This window comes from Lonchura striata, chromosome 1A (assembly GCF_050655825.1).
Source record: "Lonchura striata isolate lonStrDom1 chromosome 1A, ASM5065582v1, whole genome shotgun sequence".
NCBI lineage: Eukaryota > Metazoa > Chordata > Aves > Passeriformes > Estrildidae > Lonchura > Lonchura striata.
Genome location: NC_140741.1, coordinates 20192291 through 20214211, shown reverse-complemented (window position 1 = coordinate 20214211; position 21921 = coordinate 20192291). Strand labels below are relative to the sequence as shown.

Sequence of the window (21921 nt, the reverse complement as noted above, 5' to 3'; positions counted from 1 at the left end):
AGAACAGCCAAAATACATTGAAGTTCAAAGCAGGAAAACTCAAAGTGCAACATGCATTTCAGTGGTGCGGGAACTGTTTCTTTCTATGAATCCTGGTTTATTTTCCAAACAAAATCTTACTGGTTTGTTTTTGAAATCAGCTATTCAATTTCTAATCTTTTGCATTTCTATTGGGTAAAGTACTGGTATTAGTAAATCCCCTGATACTTTAAGGAAGAATGAATTTTTAGCGGGGTAGAGGATGGAGTGGATATTGCTGCACGTTTTGGATAGATTTATCTATAGGTCTATGGGGAAGAAAAAGCTGCAGATCTTTAATACATTGCAGATTTTGGTAAGTTAAAGTCCCTAAGGTAGGAAAGCATTGCTATTTTATGGGTTACAACTGCAGAGATGTGCAAAGAGAGGACTTTACCATGTGGTCAAGGCAATCAGTATCTCCAAAGCAGTGTCAAGAACCCAGCTGCACTCACTCCTTTCCCTGGTCTGTGTGTTAAGCACAGAATATTCCTCCTTTGCATTGCTGTGTATGCCAGTGTCAGAGCTGCAATGTTCCAGCAGAGGTGCCTACAGCTGCTCTGGAGCAGTCAGTGCCACGCACTGTCACCCAGTCTCAGCTCCTGCCACACCTGAGTTGCTGTCTTTATAAACCCATACTTGAAATAGTCCCTCCATGCTTACTTATTACTAAAAACTAAAGATTCTATAAGCATTCATTTTACAGACCTCTTTTTAAAGAAAATGTCATGGATGTGTTTGTTCTGTTCCCCCTTCCACACAATATTATTTTAGAAAGAGATGCAGCATTTCTGCTTTAAAGAATTACTTTTCTAGCTTCACCTGGCTCTTCCTCTCTTCTTGTGACACCACAAGGTCGCTCTAGCTCTTAGTGATAATTTCTTAGTGACCCTCACAGTCCTTCAAATATGAGTCTTTGATTTTTCTAAGATCTGTGCTTCTTGACATCTTTGTCTTTCTTTTTGCATGCTGCACACTTAATCAGCAGGACTGCTGCACTCAGAGGCTTTGATAAAAAGAAAATGAAAATATACTTACACTGCTGGGGTATATGAGTGGCAGAGGAAGCAGCAGAAGTGGAATGAGAACAACGAGCAAGAGATTTCTGGATCGGAGAATCTGCTTCATCACTGCCATACTCCTTCTGGTGGCTTTCTTCTCCTTCAGATTCTTCTCTGGTTCCTCAGATATTCCAATTTTCATGCCACGTTTTCCTTCACCTGTGACTGGATCTCCCCCAGAAAACTCTCACAACCTCATCTCCTACCCCCACAGCCACCTAAAATATCTTTCTTACTTTATTTATTCTTCAATCTGTTGTTTTGAAAAGGTTTTTTGATTAAAAAGACAATCAGTTTACGTAGGGCTCACAAGCACATCTGAATTATTATCACACAATAACATGCAGAGGTTTGCAAGTTGGAGCATAGTGATATTTTGAAAAATTTTCTTTTTAATTCAGACTCACAGTTGTAGATATGTTGTATCCTTATTCCCATGTTTTGCAAAGTATTTTTCTTCCATCATCAGGTGGTGTTATTTCCATTTTCATAAACCAGGCAAGATATGTTTTGAGCTGCTGTTTTTCCTCCTGTTTGATACTCTGAAAGTCTCAAATACAGTTTCTTTTCTGCTGGAAGATTACTAAACCAAACAATTTATTTTCCAATGCATAGAAGTAAATTTTCAGGTACTTCTTCTTTAAAGAAAAGACCAAACCCCCCCTCCATTTGCAGTTCCTTCAGATTTTGTTTCCTTGCTTCTATTTTGTATCTACCTTTACCCTACTTTTGTCCTGAGCTTGGAATTCACAGGGCACTAATTCCAACATGGATTATACTTATCTCAAGACAAAAAATTGTTAAAAAGCTACAGGCAACTCTAATTCACCAATGAGAACTGCAGAAGGTAGAAGTTGCTCCACCCATTGTCCCAAACTCAGTCAGAACATTTGAGAAAATCAACAGCCTTCTGACATTCCCACAAACATATAAAAAGACCTTTTCTAGGCCGCTGAACAGTTTGTTATTGTTTCAAGGTCCCTATACTGATGATAAATAAATAATTGTTGTTTTCTGAACAGTCTCTTCTGTCTTCATGTTTCTTCCGTCACTACCCTTGAATGTCACTAATTCAGAAAGTAAGGGCTGATCTCTGTACTGACTTGTGTGCCTTGAGTAACCATTGAGTTACAAATCAAATTGAGAAGTCTTACACTTTCTACTCTAGTCTTCTAGGGGAAAAAACATTTCTCCAACTCTTCTGTTATTAATGCTTTTTTGTGGGGCAGAAAGCACTGGAGATTTAGGACTGAACCCACTAGCTGGTTCCATGCACCATCTGTAGACAGACAAATGTATTTTTGCTCTGTATCTCATGGGAAGAACATATCTGGGATTTTCCATGCTCTCCAAACTTGTTTGCCCGTCCTCTGCCCACCCTCTTCTAGTCAATGATCAACTGAGCTCCCCAGGTTGGACTGTGATGCATCTGTGACCCTGAGTCCTGGAAACCTGGCAAATGCAGACTTGCAGAGGAGTTGGATGTGCAGGGTGAGTTCTTGAAATTAATTGTATTGTATTAGATGTATTAATTAATTGTATCTTAGATTTCTAAACCTTAAAACTTGCATCAAGCAACAGAACCTTGAGACCTTTCAGTTAAATTTAACAACTAGATCTGGAAGAAAAGCTATAATTAATATGAAGATTTTGGGTTGGCCAATACAGCTCAGGATCACTTTTTAAAATAGTTTCAGAGAAACAAAGTAAATAATAATAATAAAAAAGTCTAAAATGTTCATAAAAATATTTTATTTTTAATAGGAAAATATAATCTTATTTCATATTTTTATGATACATAAGATTAAAGAGTGGATAAAATATGCCATTTAGGGCAATGGTTTTCTAACCTGTGAGATAACAACTGCCCATAAAGAAGATTCAGTCCAAAGTGATAAGACAAAATCTGAGATAGGGAGAAGACAACCTAGACCTGCACCTTAAGCAATACTGAGACAGGGAAATGCCCTAAGCCTAAAGAACTTCCCTGAAGGCAGAGCGCTCATTTCCACCTGAACTCTGGAAAAAGAGGGCATCTCATTTCTGTTTATTATCTCCTTCAGAGGGAAGGGCTGTTCCCTCTTCTCTCCAGTACCGTTGCTCCCATGAAGAGTTTCACAGTCTGAGATAAGCAATTACTCAAGCTGAAGCTGCAAAATAATAAATCTACTGCTGAAATCAATACAATGCAAAGGCAAGGACTTTTATATAGAATGTTTTTATTATTACATTGAGAGTCTCTCTTAAATTAACCTGGGTAGTCCAAGCACTTTCCCAAGGAATAAATCTTTTTCTTACATTACACACAGTAAAATGAAACCTTTATTTTCTGTTGAGGAAATAAATGTTTCAGTTACCAATTTGTAAGTATGGTATGTCTATCATAGGGAATTATAAGCTATTAAAAACTATCTGTAATTCTTTTTTATGGGATATTTTATGATTAGTAAACTCTGCTGGGCAGTCTTGTTGTGGAGTGAGGAGCATGGCTGGGAGGTATTTCTCTGATTGCTCTATGTCTCTTTCTTGCTATTTTTGCAGAATTGGAGTAGCTGGCTAAGAGGCATTTTTGAATAGCCCTGGTTCCAGGCTCTTCCAGCATGTGGGGTTTCAGGGAGCCAAGAAGCAGAGCTGGAAAGACAGTGTTGCACTCTGTGGCATTTCCCCTTCATGTGTTTATAAAGCATGGCAGTGATAAAGCTGAGGGCTCAAAGGGCATGTGGGCAGGAAAATAAAGCTGCTTTGGGGGTAATGAGCTCTGTGTGTGCAAACAGAGGAGGCAGAGATATTTGTAGCTCACAGCTTTGTGCCTAAGGTTTGCAGCTTCCTTTCCCATCTGCTCTTTGCTGTGCTTCTGGGTGGATTTTTTCAGCTCCAATCCTTGAAGTGCCCCTTTTAAGAGACACAGAAGAATTAATTCCTTTTGCTCAAGAGATGCAAAAGTAGTTAAACATGATTCAGAACTTGGGCTGTAATCCTTAGGTCTGTTTTAGTGTTGGGGATTTGTGATTTGGACTTGCATCCTTAATGTATTATGCAATAGAAAAATAGAGCTTGATGATAGGAAAGGATTAAATAAATGTTCACCTATTTTCCCATAGTCTGGAAACAGAAGCACTCTAATATTAATAGAAAAACAGAGTTTGTATCTCTTGTGCACAAACATTTGGTAGTTTGATTTAGCAGAGCCTGGATTTTCATAGCTAGTCATCCTTCTGACAAAATAGATTTCTTTTATCTGTCTATTTTCTGTTCATTTTTTTTTTGGCGGGGGGGGGACTTCATTATAATTGGTTGCAGTATTTCTACAGTTTTTCCTTTGCTGCTCCCAAATTCACAATTCGCACCACTGAATTGTTAAATGGCCTTTTCTGCCAAGTGGTCAGATGCAATTGTTCACTGAACAATTTGGGATTCTTCCATGTACTCAGCACTCATGTGCACACACATGCAGGAACACAGATACACACAGACACACAGACACACAGACACACACTGATACTGAAATGATGATACAATTTACTGTTCAAAAAAAAAAAAAAAAACAACAAAGAGCCACAGTGCCAAATTCAGCACCAGGTATGTTTTAATGCACGTTCCTCCCTTGCCTCAATGGGATTCTGGAGCATAGGTTTAGAAGACCTACGTTCAAGTGATAGAACCAGGAAAAAACATGTCATTTTTAAATTAAATAGGGCTTTTGTCTTGCCTTGGATTCCACTGAGGACAAATACATGTTCCTTTAAAAAAAAAAAACAAGAAGCAGAACCAAATTCATGTGCAAATAATGAAAGAATCATTGCAGACTGTTTGGGACAGTCCAGGAAGCAGGGAATACGTTCACAGGCATTGTTTGCTGCTGATCTTCACAATGCCCTTTGTCTTCTGCAAATGTTATTGCAATTAAACACTGGCTCAGCCCAATGAAGTGAATCAGAGAGTGCTTATTTATGAGAACATTTGGAATGAATAATATGTGGCATAATTTCTGAAGGCTGGCATTATGAAACCTCTTCCTTTTACAGCGGGCCTTAATCTCTGTCATATTCTCTTACTGGCCAGCCAAACATGAGCTTGTTTCCCCAGCTAGGCAATCAGCACTCTCCAGCACTTGCACATCAGCATGCGAGCATAAGCACACTATATTTATGTATTGTTTATAGGAAACCCAAAGGATGAGTCAAGGGTTTTCCTCAAACAAGGGTCTGCCTGGGTGTGCAACAAACTCCCTTCTTTTCCTGTCACAGAGTGTGCCTCCAAGCCAGCAAAAAAAAATCGAATTCTCAGGACTGAAGACGTTTTTCACCATTTAGCATGGGACTAGAAAGCAGACTCCACAAGAGGGAGCCAGAAAACGAACAATCTTTCACGAAGCAGGCTATGAAACTTTACAGAATAAAGTGGTGGTTGTGCTACTGTGTCCTTCACCGACCAGAGCAGGCAGCTGAGCCGCTGCTCCCCTTCCATTATGAGGGCTGTTTGTTGTATGGGAGCATCAAGTCGTTCTTCAGGGCTTTGTAGAGGTTGACAAAGGATTCAGCCCAAGTGTCTTTCTGGTGCCCCTGGGACTGAGCAGCTCTGTAGGCTGTGTAGACCATGGTCAGCACTGTCCTTTCAAAGTCTTCCTTCTTGAGGACCCTCGGGTAGGAAGACAGCCTGCTGCTCAGCCTGCGGATCTCTGTGATGCTCTTGGGGATAATCTCATTGCAGATGGTGTCAAACTCAGCAGCTTTCCTCAGGGAAGCCAGCTCCTCATCTTTGATGGAGATCCTCTGACCTTTGTCAATGTCAAGCTCAGCTAAAAGAAACTGGTACAAAATCAGAACACAGCTATTTATTTTCTCCAAGAGACTCTAGACAGTACATGTGAATTAACGACATATCCTTGGCTCTTTAATTTTTGCCACATGTAGACAGTTGCACTGTCTGGAGGTGGGAAAAATCAGAAAGTTTCTATGTGTTCCCACTTTTCTGGTGAACTATCACACAGCCACGGGTTTACTGCTGGGATGAATAAAAGTGACACAAAGCCAGATAATGGATAAACCCAGTATGGGCAGTACCCCCTGTCTTAGTTAAGGTTTAAGGTACCATATACTGAACCTCATAAAGCAGGACCACATCTTCCAGCGAGTTTTGTAACACTGGGTTGAGGAAGGCAGCTGAGGACCTCTTGAATCGCTGAGCAGCTGGGAAAAGCACAGCTGGAAAACAGCAATGGGAAAAGAGATGTTCCATAAGGTGCCAAACACGGACAGGAAGCAGCACTTTTCAATAGTAGAGTCAAGTAAAGGACTGGCTCTTGCAAAGTCTTACTGTCCAGTATGGCCTTTCACTGTAAATGAAATGTGTGTCAGGGATTGCTTTCACCCTGATCTACCAGGGATAGAGGTTAGCTGGGTCCATATGGTGCCTCACATGGGGTGCATTGTTATCCAAGCCCGGTACTCTGAGCTGCATCCTCAGAGGTGCAAGGAATAATAATTGCAGCATTAACATTGTCTGAAATAAAGTTCCTTTTCCTGCATCTGAAAGGGGAAATCAGTACTGATACTCAACAAAACCTACTTCTTTTTGGTCCATTCTTCTACTGTCATGCTTCTGAGAGTCTACATTTCTCCTGGTTTCAATTGTCTAAAAGTTGATCTCTCCTTATTTATTAGAGACAGATCCACCAGAGAGTAATCAGCTCATCTGTCCTGGGCATTTACACTTGGAAGGAGTGACTCACCCAGATGTCTGTGTCTCTTCACTGAGCCTGTTACCAGCTTAGACAAGGCAGCTACATCCAGGGAGGTGAATCCCAGCTTAGTGTGACTTTAATGCTTTGCAGTGTAATAACTGGAAAAACCAGAGCCTGCTACCATTAGGTATCTGTTCACCACTGTGAAGTGTACTACAGATGCTGTCTCAGGAAAATGAGACGGGAAACATATGTACAGTCCCTGAACTCAGCACCCCAGTAAAGTAGAGCATTTGTGGAATCAGTGACCTGGACAGTCCAGGGTATAGAAAACATATGATGCTGCTTCAGAGAAGACCTAAATGCTTTGAGTTATTAACCAGGTTACAAACCATCCATGTACTGTTAAAAAGTCTAAATTACTTTCAGAGCAGAAGGAAAAAAAACTGTTTAGTGTTTTATTTGTAAATTATTATTTGTATATTATTTTGATTTTGATGTTTGGGTAAGCATAATTTGAATTTGTTGGATTTTCCCTAATATTCAGGAATAGAAAGGGTTTTTATTTTAAATTCGTGTTTATGTGACTGTTGGTATGTTTCCCATAAACTTCACTTCTCAACTTTAATTCTGTTTGCCAATAGATAAATATGGAAACCAGTATAAGAAAAAAAAATGAAACAAATCCCCCAGATTTTGATAGGCATTATGATTCCCTATCAAAAATTCCCTGTCATGATTTCCTGTCAAAATTAAGTTTTTTTAGAGTTATGAGTAACATTTAATAGAACATGCAGCTTACTTTGAATTACTGGAAGGTTTCATCCCACCCTTCCTCTACCAGATTTTTTTTCCCATGAAACATTTTTACTAAATCAAATTTGTCTAGTTTTGCCAAAGTTCTTGTGATGGATTTCACACACTGCCTGTAAAAAAACTGAACATCATTTAAAACTCTCTCTTCTGGGCATTAAAAAAAAAAGGCTCGAGCAACTGTAATTATTTTATGGAAAAGTTATCCCAACCCTCTGACTACATGGTTCATCAGATAATTTGCCTCTTTGGGGTTACCCAAGCAGATCATAAATATGTAGTTTCTTCCAGACTCTGTACCCTAAATTCAGTCTGCTTCCTGCACCATTGGCAACTGCTGACTTTGTTATAGTTTGGCTTATTAATGCTATTTAAATTCTAGTAAAGCAAGAAGAGAGAAACCAGTGCCTCAGGACCTTTATATGGAAAATGAATCACAATAATGTTAGGTATGAAGCAACTCAAACTTGATGAAACAAAGGCTATTTTGGCCTTAAATTAGCTAGGAAATAAGTGAAATATCTTATTGAAATGCAATAAACATACTGTAGTTAGAGTAGTTGGGATAGGTTTCAGGCATAGCTGTTCCATCCCTGATGTTTTCCTCTCTTGCTCAGAGCTTTGCTGAGGCACACTGGAGCTACTCCATTTTTTGCTCTTGACAATCCAAGGGGTAACTGAGTGCGTGTGAAGCACTTGAAACTTCAAGCACTAATTGCTGAGTAATTAAAACTTTTATTACCAGGCAATTAAAACTCTAATTACTTAGCAGCTGGCAGAAATCCAAGCCATAATGATGACTATTCATTTTTATCTCTTTTAACTTTTCAATGCTCTTTTGGTGAAAACAACCACAGAGCATGGAACACCTCTACATATGCAGATGGTTTATCTCAAATATTCCCTGAGCCATGGGAAAAGTGTCTGTGGCAACTTGCTTCGGTGCTGTCATGTTTCTTGTCATCACACTGATTGCTTTTAAGCTTCAATCCGAGCAGAGCCACCAGCTCCAGCCCATCACCACTCGCCCAGAAAAGCCTCAGCAAAAGGCTCACACATAAAATGAATGCCATGCTGTTGATTCAGTGCTGGCCCACTTGCTGAGCCACAGGTAAAACGTCAGAAAGAAGAAGGTTTTGTTAGGGGATTCAAAGGGACAGGGGCTTGGGCTGCTCTGTCGTGAGAAGGGATTTTTATGAGTATCAGAAGCATGCCAGCCTCTGTAGCACTGACTCCCTCATCTCATTATCTCGTTCCCAAAACATATTAAAGTTTGTTATAGTTCTTAGAGGCTCCACTTAGAAAGTCTTTCAGAGCTCGTTTGTATTTGTCATGGTTATCAGATTTTCCTGATCTGCATTTTATTCAGTCCTTCCCTTTCTCTTTCTTCCTGCTCAGTAGTCAAATCCTTCCACCATCACTCCTTCCACAGTCCTCCATGAATTCATGAGTCCCTCCAAGTCTGTATAAACACTTAGAGCAAGAGCTCTGATTTTCATTGTACTGACTTAACACATGTGTCAGTTAAGTACAAAAGCTGGGATACAGAAAGATTTTCAATCAGTTTCTGCATTTAATGATTGCAAATTCCACTTGAAGATTTTTTGCCAACTTTCACTTCTTCCTGCATTTACTTCCATCTCTGATATGAGTTGTCTGGGGACATCAAAGAACAGTAGGAGAGTTTAGAACTCTACTACTTTATTTCCCAGTGGACTTCTCTATAAAGATCTCAAGCAACTGGAGATGCAGAGTGATGTGCATGATTTTATGTTGGTGTTGTAGCCAATTCATTTCAATGGCAGTAGCCATGAACATCTAAGCAGCAGAGACCCCCAATTAGTATTGACAGAGAAAGCTCAGCCTAGTGATCTCTGAAGTTAGTGGAGAGTCTCCAATTGATTTATTGTTTTTATTTCTATTACAAACATGTTAAGACATCTTCAGTGTAGATATGGGTGCTTCTGTCCTAAGGGCTGGCCAATCACATAACAAAAAACTTATGGCTTGTGGAGACAAGTTAGGGAAAATAAGCTTTGCATTATCCTTACTGAAAATATTTTCCATTATATATCAATATATAACTGCCATCCTCTTCCAAATCCCTCCTCCAGAGGGGCCTTGGGAGTTCAGCCTTGCTGCCTGCTCAGGGCTCAGGGCTGGAGGTGGATAGAGAGAGCTGTGCATCTGAGCACAGCCAGCCCCTCAAAGCCTCCCTCCTCCTCCCATCCTGTGCACTTGGAGTGAACCACTGCCTCTGCCTGGAGACTGCAGCCAGCCCACACATCTCCTGCTAAGGGTGCTTAAAAGTGCCCTCCAAAACTGGCACAGAAATCTCCATTTTCCTTTTGCTGCAAGAGCCCATGAGCCTCCTACAGCTCTGTTGACTCAATTCCACTCTCCTTCAGGTCTACCCAGGCTCTTAAAGAAAAAGCCATGTTTGCCAACTCATTAACCTGCTTCTGACCACTTAGATTCCTCTCTATGGCTTAAGCTTAATATCACATTTGAGGCTGACAATAGCCTAATTTTAAAGCTGTTTTCATCTCTCTTAATAGATTCTGCCAGAATCTTCTGCACTTCATTAGCCATGTGGTAAATATTTGTGATCCTCTCCCAGGTTTTCCCTGCAGTTTGATTGGTGAGGGCACAGATGTTTAGTTTTGCTTTCCAGTTCATGCATCTGTTCATTATTTCCCAGTTGCTTCCTGTGATGTGTTTACTCAATAAGCACAGAGCATAGCTGCTGGAGTTCTCAGTTATTTGTGCATCATCAAGCCCTTTTCTTCCCCTATGAAAAGGTATGAAGCACGATTTGGGACCGGTGCAGGCCATTCCTCCAAAGCAAGTACAGCTCCCTCGGGCTCTAGGGCATGAACAGTTTAATTGGGGTTATGATTCAGAAGGAATGATTTTGATTGTCATCAGGGGCATGGAAAAGAGTTGTCTCATAGCTTCAGAAGGACACTTTCTATGAAGGACAGAAGGAGCAGAGGAACAAGAAGGATTTGATTCTTCAAGGTGGATTCAAATTTTTGCCGAAAAAACAAACTCAGCACTGTCCATAAAGTGATTGTATCGGCAGATATATTAGCCATTATAATTAATGCAAAGAATGAGGAGTGGTCTAGGCTGACTGAATTAATTTTGTTGCAGAGACAGCTGGGCAGTTCCTAGAAGCTGTTGTTTTGGATTTTAGGGCAAATGCCTGAAATGCTCACAAGAGGATTCTTTACTGTGTGGGTGACTGCACACTGGAGCAGATTGTCCAGAGGGGTTGTGGAATCTCCTGCACTGGAGACATTGAAGAATTGTCTGAACACAACCCCTGGGATTGACCTTGCTTGAGCAGAGAGGTGGGACCAGGTGATCCAGGGTGGTCCCTCCCAGCCTGGCCTATTCTTTCTGGATGATTCTATAACTGTGTGTGGGAAGCATAGGTTTGAGCTCTCCTTGACCAGGCTGTGCAGAAGAGAAGAGTACATGAGCGTCAAAGTTTGCATACACTTGAAAAAAGCTTTTGTTTCATATTTCTCTTTGATAACCTTACTTCTGAGGGCTTGCACAAAGACCTAAAGTATCTTTTATACATAAAGAATTTTATTTCTTTCTAATGACACTTTGGTGGGTCCATGCTGAGTTGCTTCATTGCTGGAGTAACAATTCACTATTTCCTATTTGCTTTCTCAGGCTAACAGGAAAATACCCCTGAAAATATGTTAAAAATGGTACCCTTTACCATTCTGCAGTGTTGCCAAAAGCTTCACTTACACCAGGGTGGAAAAAAGTTAACTGTGACAGGTGTGTCAGGCAGTGAAAGTGGTAATGTAAATCACAAAAAGGGCAGGATTATTAAAGGATTAATGTGGTTTTATGAATTTTAATCCTTGTCTTGTGCTTGGCTCATCTCCAGAAGGAGGCATCTTCACAATCTGCAAGATGTTTGCACTGTCCTGGGCCTGCAGGTGTTGCCAGGGCAGAACATGAGCTTTGGCTGCACTCCCTGACTTCTTGCTTTTCTGTAACAAAACTACTATATTAGAAATCATTGAACACTTTGTCCCAGTGCAGGAGAAATTGACAGATTGGGAATTTGGAGGAAGAATAAGAGGAATAAAATAAGGGAAATGCATACAAAATCCTAGAAAGACAAGAAAAAACAAAGCTGCAGTGCTACAGTTTAGCATCTGAAACTTATGTCTGGATTTGCAGTTATTGACATAAGTAGCTTCTATGACAACAAGTGCAATGCAAAGACTTTTACAATGGCCCTTAGGGGAACACAGCAGTGAGATGGAGAAAACATTTTAATTACAAAACAACATGAATTAGCTCATGTTTAAAAGCAGCTACCAAAAGACTGTGCCTCTGTTTGCCCTCAGTTCATATCCTTGCTATCCTAGCTCCTAAGGCTAAATTTAATTCATAACTGTTGACTAAAAGTGAGTATAGACATTAGCATCATATTCAGTTATTAAGAAAAAAAAATTGTTAAAGGAGAAGAAAAGCTTTGTCTTGAAAAGTTTTGTTAATGAGGATGTAGGAAGTAGATCTCCCTAAAAAAGTTGGCAACAGGCAATACTGTTCTTAGGGGAAAAAAAACCCAAACAACTTTAAAACATTTAAAATTAATAGCAGATTGTATTTAATTCCATAGTGCAACACATTATCAGGTTTTTTCAAAGTTAGATTTTACTAATACATTCTGGAAGGGTGTCTCAGTTGCATAAAACAGAACCCATTCCTACTTCTGCCCTTCATAAATGACCTGAGATGTGTGAGATTAGATTAATGTGTAACAGAATTCCCATAAAAAAAAGCTATAGTGGTAATAGCCTATCTAGCTACTTGGCACAAGTAAGAAATGCAAAGGTGTATTAGAAAGACCAAAAAACATTATGCTTGCAAAAATGGATATTGCTAGAGAAGAAAATAGTTTGGCTGAGCCTGTGTTTGTGAGAGGTGGAGGATATTTACATTTATGACTTAAGTGAAATGGTTTCAAAGATATCACGAGCACCAAGCAACTAAAATGGTCTGAGAATTTATTCCCTCATATGGAATTTCCATTATGCAGCATTTTCACCTGTTCCCAGGCTGAAGCAATGTATACTGTGTTATTTATTCTTCCTTTGGTGTGATAAGGAGGGGTCCCCAGCTGGAATTATTTATGCCCATAAGAAGGCATTCCAGTCAGCCAGGAGAGGCCTTTATTATGCTGGAATAAAGTTGCTGCAGAAGATGTGAAGAGAAAAAATGCACCCAGAGAAACTGAAGGAAAGAAGAAGTGAAATATATTGTTTTCTGATCCTTCAGTTTGCTGCTATATTAGCACAAACTGGGGACAGACTATGGCAAAAACTGTATAAGTGAAGGGCAGCAATAAAGGAAAGAAATATCAACCCTGCTCCACAGGTTTAACTCACAGGCAATAAATAATTGTGGCAACACAGTTAATTTCAGGCAGAGTTGGGAAATGGACCAGTACTTTATATTCCTGTCCTCATTGCACAGTCACCTCTCCATCCCTGTCTGTGCTGCTCACAATGGTTCTGATCCAAGGGAAGAGATACCAAGCAGTCTTAATTACACACATTTGAAATAGTTTCCTACAAATGAACGGGTGAAGGGGTACAATGATGATCCAATCTACTTCCATTTCTCCCAGGAGGCAGCAGAGGAGGGAAGGAAGGGAGGGAGGGAAGGAGGGAGGGATACAGCAGGCTGTTTGTGTTTGGTGCTGAGCAGTGGGGAAGCACCCAAGGAGCAGAATGAAGCAGCTGCCTCTGCTGTGGAGCAATGGAGAGAGAACAAAGGGAATCAGAGCTCTGCTTTGCAGGAAAAGGCAGAACCACAGCAGCTCCAAGGGCTGCCTGCATGGTGCTGTTGCTGCTCTGTAAGGAAAGACTTTCAACACCAAATCCCTCTCACCAGTCTTCTGACCTTTTTAAATCGACATCACAGAGCCCATAGGCACAAGCTTTGCACCACCTCCCAGGTATGTATTTCCTCAGAGCTGAGTCACTGGGCTCTCAGGAAAGGTATTCACTCGGTAGTTAGGAATGGCTGGGTTTCCTTTGTGTCTTGGCAGGCAGAGGTGGCAGCTTGGCAAGGTTTTGCTGAGCCTGACCTAATGGAGCTGTGGCTGCAAGGGGCAGCTCCTGCCTGGTGCTCTCTCCTCCTGCCCTTGGTGCTGGCACTGCCTTGTGTGGCCACACAGGCAGCTAAGCCAGGGATCTGCCTGGTCGTGAATGAAGGCGGAAAGCAAACAAAACAAAGCAAAATAAAACCAGTGGTAGTTTTCAACTGTCTCACTTCACAACACATCTGCTACACCAGCAGCATTAGTGCATGTAAGAAACTCCCAGTGCAGTTGTGCTCTCACTGTTCTTGGTGTAGCTGGTGATGATTCAAGTCCTCAGTTGACCTAAGGATGGAAAAGCAGAAGCCCTTTTCATGCCTTCATAATCTTGATCTAACCACCAGATGGATAAGATCCCTTTTTTTGTTGTTGATGGCCACCTCAACAAGGGTAATCATTGCTCCTGCTAGAGGTGAGGGCTGGCTGCAGGACCATCAGCTGCCAAACACTTCTTCCCCCTCTATGCTTCCACCCCACTAAGCCTTAAACAGAAGAAATTCAACTGGCAGAAAGAATATTTTTTTTTTTCCACAGATTGGATGAAAAGAGTCATAGGTCCAGTTTGAACCACAGATCAGAAATGCCAGGGACTGGCTGGAATTATTCACTTAAACCATCTTTGAATGGTTTCAACTGGCAAATAAATTCAACTGTCTGACAGTGGGTCTAGGAGCAGTCTCTGATCTGATTGCCAACTATTATTATTTTATTCACGTATGAACTGCTCACATACATGAAATAACAAGGTAGTCCTCATCCTCACTGATTCAAGTATGAATATCACAGCTCAGAACTGACCAGGAATACAGATTAGATTGACCATTTCTTCTCACTTCAATTAGAAACAACCAGAAATGTCTTCTCTTTTTCTTCAGATCCCCATCCAAATTGAAATAAATTGTTAGGCAGTGAATATATAAATACCAGTTTTCTGCTTCCTCTGCTCTGGGATTTCACTTGCTCTTCAAAAGCAGGGAAATCCCAGCTGCCTTTCCAGCTGTTCACTGAGCTCCAAATGTCAGTGCACCTGCTGGGGTTTTCTTAATGACATGAATATGTGCTGGATGAGGAAGACTATAAATCAGCCTTGCCCAGAAAACAAAAAGAATAGGGATACTGGGTTCTTTTTGTAAAGAAATATGTTATTTTTAGGGGCAATGCATTTCCAAATCATTGTATGATTTCTAGTAGTGTCAAGAAAGATAAGATTGAGAAAGGGTCTCAAGACTTGAAGATGGATTTAGGTTTGCCTCTGAACTGGACTGGTACAGTTGCTTTGTTACATAAATAGAGCATGAAGGATGGAAAGCTAGGCTGTATCCCTGGTGAGAGTCAGGGCAAACACATGTTTCTCCTGGAGAGGTGAGGATCAGCACGAGAAGACATCTATTCTATCAAGAACACACCTGTGTGCATGTCTGCTATGCTAATGTCTGCATCTCTGTGGAAATAATATTAAAATATTAGTGAAGCTCAAATATAATCCTCCACTAAATCTGATAAGTGGATTTCAATGTGTGCAGATGTGGTGTTCGGCCAAGACAGTCTTTGTGATATTGCCATAAACACAGGATAGAAATATAAAGGATAAATGTAAAATGGGTTGGGTTTATTGCTGCATCCCCCATTTCACAGACATGCATATGGGATTTCCATTTTAGAAAGCTGATATTTTTCCAATTTTCAATGTTATTCCAAACTCTCCTAAAACCTGTGTATTTTGAGATCTTTCAGGTTTCAAAATCTGCTGAAGTAAAGCTGAGACTGATGTACAACTGGATTCACCACTAAAAACAAAAAGTCTTGCTAAAACTTGGAATGTTGCAAATTGTTAAAGGCTGCTGGACACTGTGGGTGAGATCCTCAGATGACCTGAGCTGGCACCACCAGCCCTGTAGAGAGCCCTGTGCTGTGAAAGACACACTTGGGATCACAGAGGAGACAAGAACGGTACAGTCAGGGTTACAGAAATCTTACAGCCAACAGAATAACCCAAATATCCTGTTTCCTGAGGAGACAGACCTGAAAGGCACAAAATGCTGACAGCTGTGCCTGAAGCTGATGGAAATTCAAACCCTTTCTCAACCTCTGTCAGTGCTGCATTCCCTGACTCTACAGGTGCCATCTCCCAGTGGCTCCCTGCCAGTTTGTCACATGTATTTGATTCAGTGCCCTTCTTCCTTAATGTACACCCTCCTCTGGAGCCATCTGAGCTGAACTTGTAACATAGATTTTGGCTTATGGGAAAATAATGTAAGTAAATATTTAAGGAAAAAATGACCTCATCTTCTACATTTAGGATGAATAAATTTAGAGAAAGGTAGGAAGGCCTAATTTCCAAGAAACCCTTTAGGATGCTACTGACAAACTAGCTGGGAGTCAGTTCCTTTTTTAACTCCTCTGTGTGTGAAGGCATCCTTAGTGTGGAGAAGCACTTTAATTAAGATGCTGTGATACTCATCATAAATCTCATCCTGTTGTTTCCTACATTTAGCCTTTCTTCTTGCTAGCTCAGGGACTCTGAAGCTTGCATAATGAGATGAGCTTGCTTAGCAAGGTTTTGCTGTTGTGTGGGTTACATCCTGCTGGAGAAAAATCTTCTCCTCAGTCTGGTGCCTGTTGCTTTGACCTACAGAAACACTCCTTGCCAAAGCTGGACTCCAGCATGTGATATATCTGCATGACAGATCTTCCTCAGCTTTTCAGTGATGGTGACCTCTCAGGTAAGCTTATAGACACCACCTGGTTGTGAATATGTGACTGATACCCATCTTAAATCTTCTTCATAGGATTTCCTTTTGTCAAGTTAGGGTAATCATTGTCTGAGATGCTGAAACACAGTAGTGGTAGATTGTAGATTTGTAGGGGTAGATTGACATTTAGTATGGCCACAAAATAAGGCAGGGACTACTTATTTCCTTATTTGTAATTCCAAATGCTAGCCCCAGTAATCTTTAAGTTCTGCTTTGACCTCTGAGTGCCAAGGATTAAGGATGGATGAAGGAGAATGAAAACTAGCTTGTCATGGCTGAGGTCCTTGGATTAGTAGCTGTTAACCATTGAGCTGGGTTACAGAGGCTGCCAGGAGCACACTGATTTGTTGTGAACGGAATGCTCAGAAGGTGATTTATAACTTTGTCTAAATAATACATCTGTTAATTTGTCAGCAAAAGCACCCATAGGGAAATGCACTGGGCTTTGGAACAGCTCAGTAAACCACAGCTTGCTCCCAGCTGGAACTGCAATGGGAAGGACTGGCACTCTTTTCCACCTCAGCAAGCAGACATCCAGGAGGTGATGAACTCCAGCCTCAGGTCCAGCAGAGGATAATCATATCATCATATCATATCAATCATATAATATCATAATCATATCATAATCATATCATATCATCATATCATCGTTGGTACCATTAATTCAGCCAGGAGGGAAAAGCTCCTGGGGGGACATCACAGATGGGTGTGAAAAGCCAGCTGGGCATGACACACATTTCCATCTTTGATCATGAATATAGAAAGGGAATATTTAAGACATGTGACAGGTTGGTTACACTGCTGAATTTGTGCAAGTAGAAACAGAGCTCTTTGCCTTGATGGTGATATTTTACTTCAGAGTCCCTCTATGCTCCTTTGTTCAGCTCTGGCATTCACTTTGTGGAGCACACTGGCTGTGAGCAGAGGCACAGGGAGTGGGGCTGACAGAACTGGTGTGTGATGGATTGATGGGCTGTGGCACATGCAGTTAGTCATTTGGGGTTTGAAGGGTATCCAGAAATTCCCAGCAAATGTCCAGCAGCCTGCTCCCAAAATACAGCTTCTGGCTAGAAAAGGAGTATCTTTCTAGGGAAATACAATTTGTTATGGTATCCGTAACACGTAGGTATTTACCAGGCAGAATCTTCAAAACCAGACTTCATCAGCTGGAGCCCACAGCACTTCCCTGCTGTGAACATGGAAAATGCAGCACCATGGCAACACTACTCCCCAGTCTGTGTGACTGCCCCATCTCTCTCAGTCCCACTGCTAAACATCTCCATTCTGCTCTCGGCCTTCCTGCAGGATTCCCTCCATCCCTAATATGCAGCAGTGCCCAGTCCTCAGCCAAGTGGCTGCTGTCTTCCCTGAGAACAGCAGGATGGTTTTAGGGAGAGATCAGATGCTGTGATGCACATTCATTTCACCTTGGCTTTTCCAAGATGTTCTGGGTGTCAATAGGGCCACATCATCATCCTCCTTCTGCTGGAGAGCCCAAAAGGGCAGACACACAGTGTCCCCTGCCACTTGGGCCTGCTGGAGCTGGTAGAGCTCATCTTTGCTGATTGCATCTGATTCCTGCTATGGCATAGCCCAGTGGGGAAAAATCTTTGGACACTTTTCTGTCCTCATTCCTTTGTGAGGACCCAACTGAGCTTTATGTTTGCTAAGTACAAGTCAAGGTAGGACAGTCCCTCTGAGTGCTGTTCATTAAAAACCTGGCAGTAGAAAGCAGCAGAGCAAGTAGTGTATACATTTTTATCATTTGACTATTACCTTCCAAAACTTCCTGCCAAATTGGAAGGGTAATCTAGGAAAACAGAAGTTGCTGCAACTATGAAAAATAGATAGTTTCGTTCAACACATGCTGTACTATATTAGGAGGTCCACAACTGGAAATGGAGTTTGTTCAGTGCCAAGCTATGAATAATTACATAAATAAAAAATGAAGTATGTTTTAAATGTCTTTTATTTTAAGAGAGGGCTTAAAACAGGAACAGTTATCTGAGATATAAAATCTGTGCTTAATAAATAAATTCAATAAACACTTTGTGTTTCTTCAGAGCCAAGCAAAAACAAAAAAAGCAATGTAATGTCTGTGAGCATTATGAAAACCAGGGAGGAAACTGAAGGCTTTCAAAATTTGATCCATTCCTCCAGGGAATGATAGGGAGCTACAGGGACTTGTACAATTATGGTGCTGTTTTTATGACTGATGTTAATGGGAAATGCTGTTGCTCCATAGTCCTGTAAAACTGCAAGATTCCTGCAGCTTCTGTGGAATAAAACAGGCTGCTTCTTGGGCAGAGGCAAGAGTCTTTTTGCATACCTACATAGTGTAGAAGATCAAAGGGAGGGGTTAAAAAAAGTGAGGAAATCCTGACACACTAATGATTCAGTCTCAGTAACTTCAATTTTTATATGTGACTGTGACAATTGACCTTGCCCAGACTGGAACCTCAATATCCTGGTAGGATGAGAGGCTGTTGGGGACTAGAAGTAAAATTGAGTCCTGCTTACACAAGAAAAAGGCAGAGCCAGCTCCAAAGAAAAGCAACCATTCCAAGAGCCTGAGAGGCAGATGAGTAAGATGGAGACCAGCTGTGACAGATGGGCATCTGCTGAAGTGTGAGTTCAAACGAGGATGCATACCATGCTGACAAGGGAGACAATGCTACTCTAATCTTGATATGGTGCACTTTAATATTTCTCATCCATATTTATACATTTTCTCTCTCTTTCCACCTTTCCTTTATCTTCATTTATCTTCTCCTTTACACCATTTCATTTTTACCTCCACCTTTTTCTTTCTCAGCATATCTGTCCTTTGTCTGTCCCCCTCTTCATGGCTGAAATGATCCCTGCCAGATTGGAAAGTCTCTACTCTTCCCAAGACAGAGAAGAGATCAGAAGCATCAAGGTCATTTTGTGGTGTACCACCACCTGCCAAATGGATGGAGATGACTAAATCCTGATGTTCTGGCTTGCAGCAGATATTCACATCCAGTCCAGTGCAGTTTACTCTCTTTACAATTAGGCAGGAGCTATCTGAAGTGTTCTGCTTCCCCTGTACCCTGCCTGGGGACAAGGGGGCCAGGCAGGCATCACAGAAGACCCTGTGAGTTTTGGTCACCAATGTGAAACTGGAGCACAGCCTTGTCCTTCCACTGTCCCATTTTGTCCCAAATAACCTCTGAGCACTCAACAACTTATTTTTCCCTTTCTTAGCATCTTTTTTCAGCTACCCACCTGGCTCCTCCTGAGCAGAGGGAGGCTCAGTGGTTTGGAGCCTGGCTCCTGGCTGGTGACCTCCTTCCCTGTGGCCAGGGAGGAATTTCCAGAGGAGGAGTGGTATGCAGGCTGCTCTCAGGAGAACTGGGGGCTGCCAAACCTAACCAGCAAACTGGGCCAGGAAAGGCCTCATCTATGCTCTCACCAGAGGAAAGGAATGTTTGTGGAAACTGGGAGTAGTGGAGCTTTTTAAACTTTGCTTCTCTGCTCCTCACAGCCTCAGCTCCAGCCCAGCACTGAGCCTGTGCTGTGACAAGCACTGTGACAGGGAGAGGAGTGCAGACAGGTTATTGCTGCAGCCTGGAGCACCTCAGGGAGGGGAAAGGTAAGCATGGGAACACCACAGCCTGTGGTGAAGATTTGGGCTGGTTTCATGTCTCTACCCTTGCAGCTGCTCCTGCACCATCCAAAAGCCACAAGCATAAGAAGCCTGCATCTTCCCTCTCTGTGTAAACACACAGCAAGAATGCTACTGTTTGTGTGTCCCATTTATTAGAATCAGGCAGTCCTTACAGCAAATAAACTCCAGCCAGCTGAGATGTCCTAGTAAGGATTGTCTTAGGGCTTTTCCTCAGGGAACAGACAACTCTTGTAATGCTCATAAGGCTGGCTTCTGCTCTCCAGTGGATTGGTACTTCTCAAAATTTACTGGAAGCAACTAGCAAGCAGTGACACTCATTGCCATAGCTGCATGGAAGGTTTTTTTTTTTAATTTTTTTTTGGGTTTTTTTCCTTATTTTTGTTGTCAAAACCCAGGATTTGTTCCTTGGTTTCTTCAGAAGAAACATCTCTTAAGAGCTGGAATTCTTATTTGTAACTTGATGAATTTATATGACCTCAGCTCTGTCATTGCATAGGGAAAAATACTTAGTCAGTAAAGACTTAATTACCTTTTTTCACAATTTTTACTTAATCACCTTTCCCTAGACAGGAGGTTCACAAAATCTGAGAGAATACTTCCATGTAGCTAAGCCTACAAAAGGCTCAAGGAAATTTGAGGTGATGACAAGAAAATTATTTCATTATCACTCATTATCTTTTATTTGTTATTTTAAACACACCCATCCTAAGGACTAAGTTTTGCCTGTGACTTCTGGACCTGTGTCCACAGCTCAATCAATGCAGGCTGAGGAGTGTGTGTGAGATTTTTAATGCAAAGGGCTGAGGCAGGTTAAAAAGAAAAAGGAATGATAAAAAGCCCTCTGAAATGCTCTGAAATGACAGAAAAGCTTTCTTTTTTTTTTTCCCCACACTCACTGATGCTTCCAAGCAAAAGGAAAAGGGAGTCAGGAGCTCACAGTCACCAGTCAGCACGAGTGTGCTCATCTTCTCTCAAGTGCAAGTTTTTCTGGAGCCAAAGCTTGGATGATTGGTTACAAGGGTTGGGGATCCCAGGCTGCTCAGTGCTTCCCATGGAAAAATGGTCAAAGCCAGACATGGTTGTATACAACACTGACTGCTCAGTTCTACTGCAAACAACAACTGCTGGCAATTAAAGCAAGATCTTTGCCCTACTGTTTTGTAAACAATCTGGATGACAAGTCAGCATGGAGACAATGCACAGATCTGCCCTTCATTTCTGTCAGACCAGATGCTGATCTGTCTTTCCTTTTTCACTGCAAAACTCAAATCAGGACTCGGGATAAGACTTAAATGACTGAAGTTTAACCTAAACAAGACTCAGTTGTCATTTGTGGAGGGAGAGAAGAGCTCTGAGTGTGCAGAAGTATGTGTCATTTCTCAGTACTCAAATTTTAGCTTAGATTTCTAAGCAATTCAAAAATTAAGACAGTGCTTGGACCATCTCAAGGAACTGCAAATTTGGTTGGGTTGACACACAGTTCAAGGGAGTGAAGGTTCACTGAAGTAGTTATTGCTGAAGGAGCTGTGCCTAAAACATCTTTAGAGCAGACTAGTCCTAGTATATGTGGAAAAGAAATCTGGTTTCCTCCTCAGAAAATGCCAGCACACCCTATTTGTGGCAACTGAACTCCTTATCACAACAGGGAATTAATCTCCTCTTCCCTCTGAAGTCTCCAAAACTAAGCACTAGAGCTTCCAGATTGGAAAAAAAGAAAACCTGCTTTCCCAATAGGCACAGTAGAGTTCTGATGTTCACTTTAAATATTCATGGTGATTAAAATTGAACTTTAATAGCTG

General features: G+C 41.3%; 2 protein-coding genes across 3 annotated transcripts in view; both read right to left on the bottom strand.

Annotated features, from left to right (window-relative positions):
- Positions 1 to 3163, bottom strand: part of SLC13A4 (solute carrier family 13 member 4) — a 29037-nt gene extending 25874 nt beyond the window's left edge. The window contains exon 1 of the mRNA XM_031507957.3: positions 1057 to 3163. Within this exon, the coding sequence (XP_031363817.3) occupies positions 1057 to 1221 (165 nt within the window). The 5' untranslated portion in view covers positions 1222 to 3163. The remainder of the gene's footprint in view (positions 1 to 1056) is intronic.
- Positions 3164 to 3281: 118 nt separating this feature from the next.
- Positions 3282 to 21921, bottom strand: part of FAM180A (family with sequence similarity 180 member A) — a 45089-nt gene continuing 26449 nt past the window's right edge. For both annotated transcript variants that reach the window (XM_085568626.1, XM_021551944.3), the window contains exons 2-3: positions 6183 to 6283; positions 3282 to 5887 (exon numbers count right to left, since the gene is read on the bottom strand). In XM_085568626.1, coding sequence (XP_085424752.1) covers positions 5546 to 5887; positions 6183 to 6283 — 443 coding nt within the window. In that variant the 3' untranslated portion in view covers positions 3282 to 5545. The remainder of the gene's footprint in view (positions 5888 to 6182; positions 6284 to 21921) is intronic.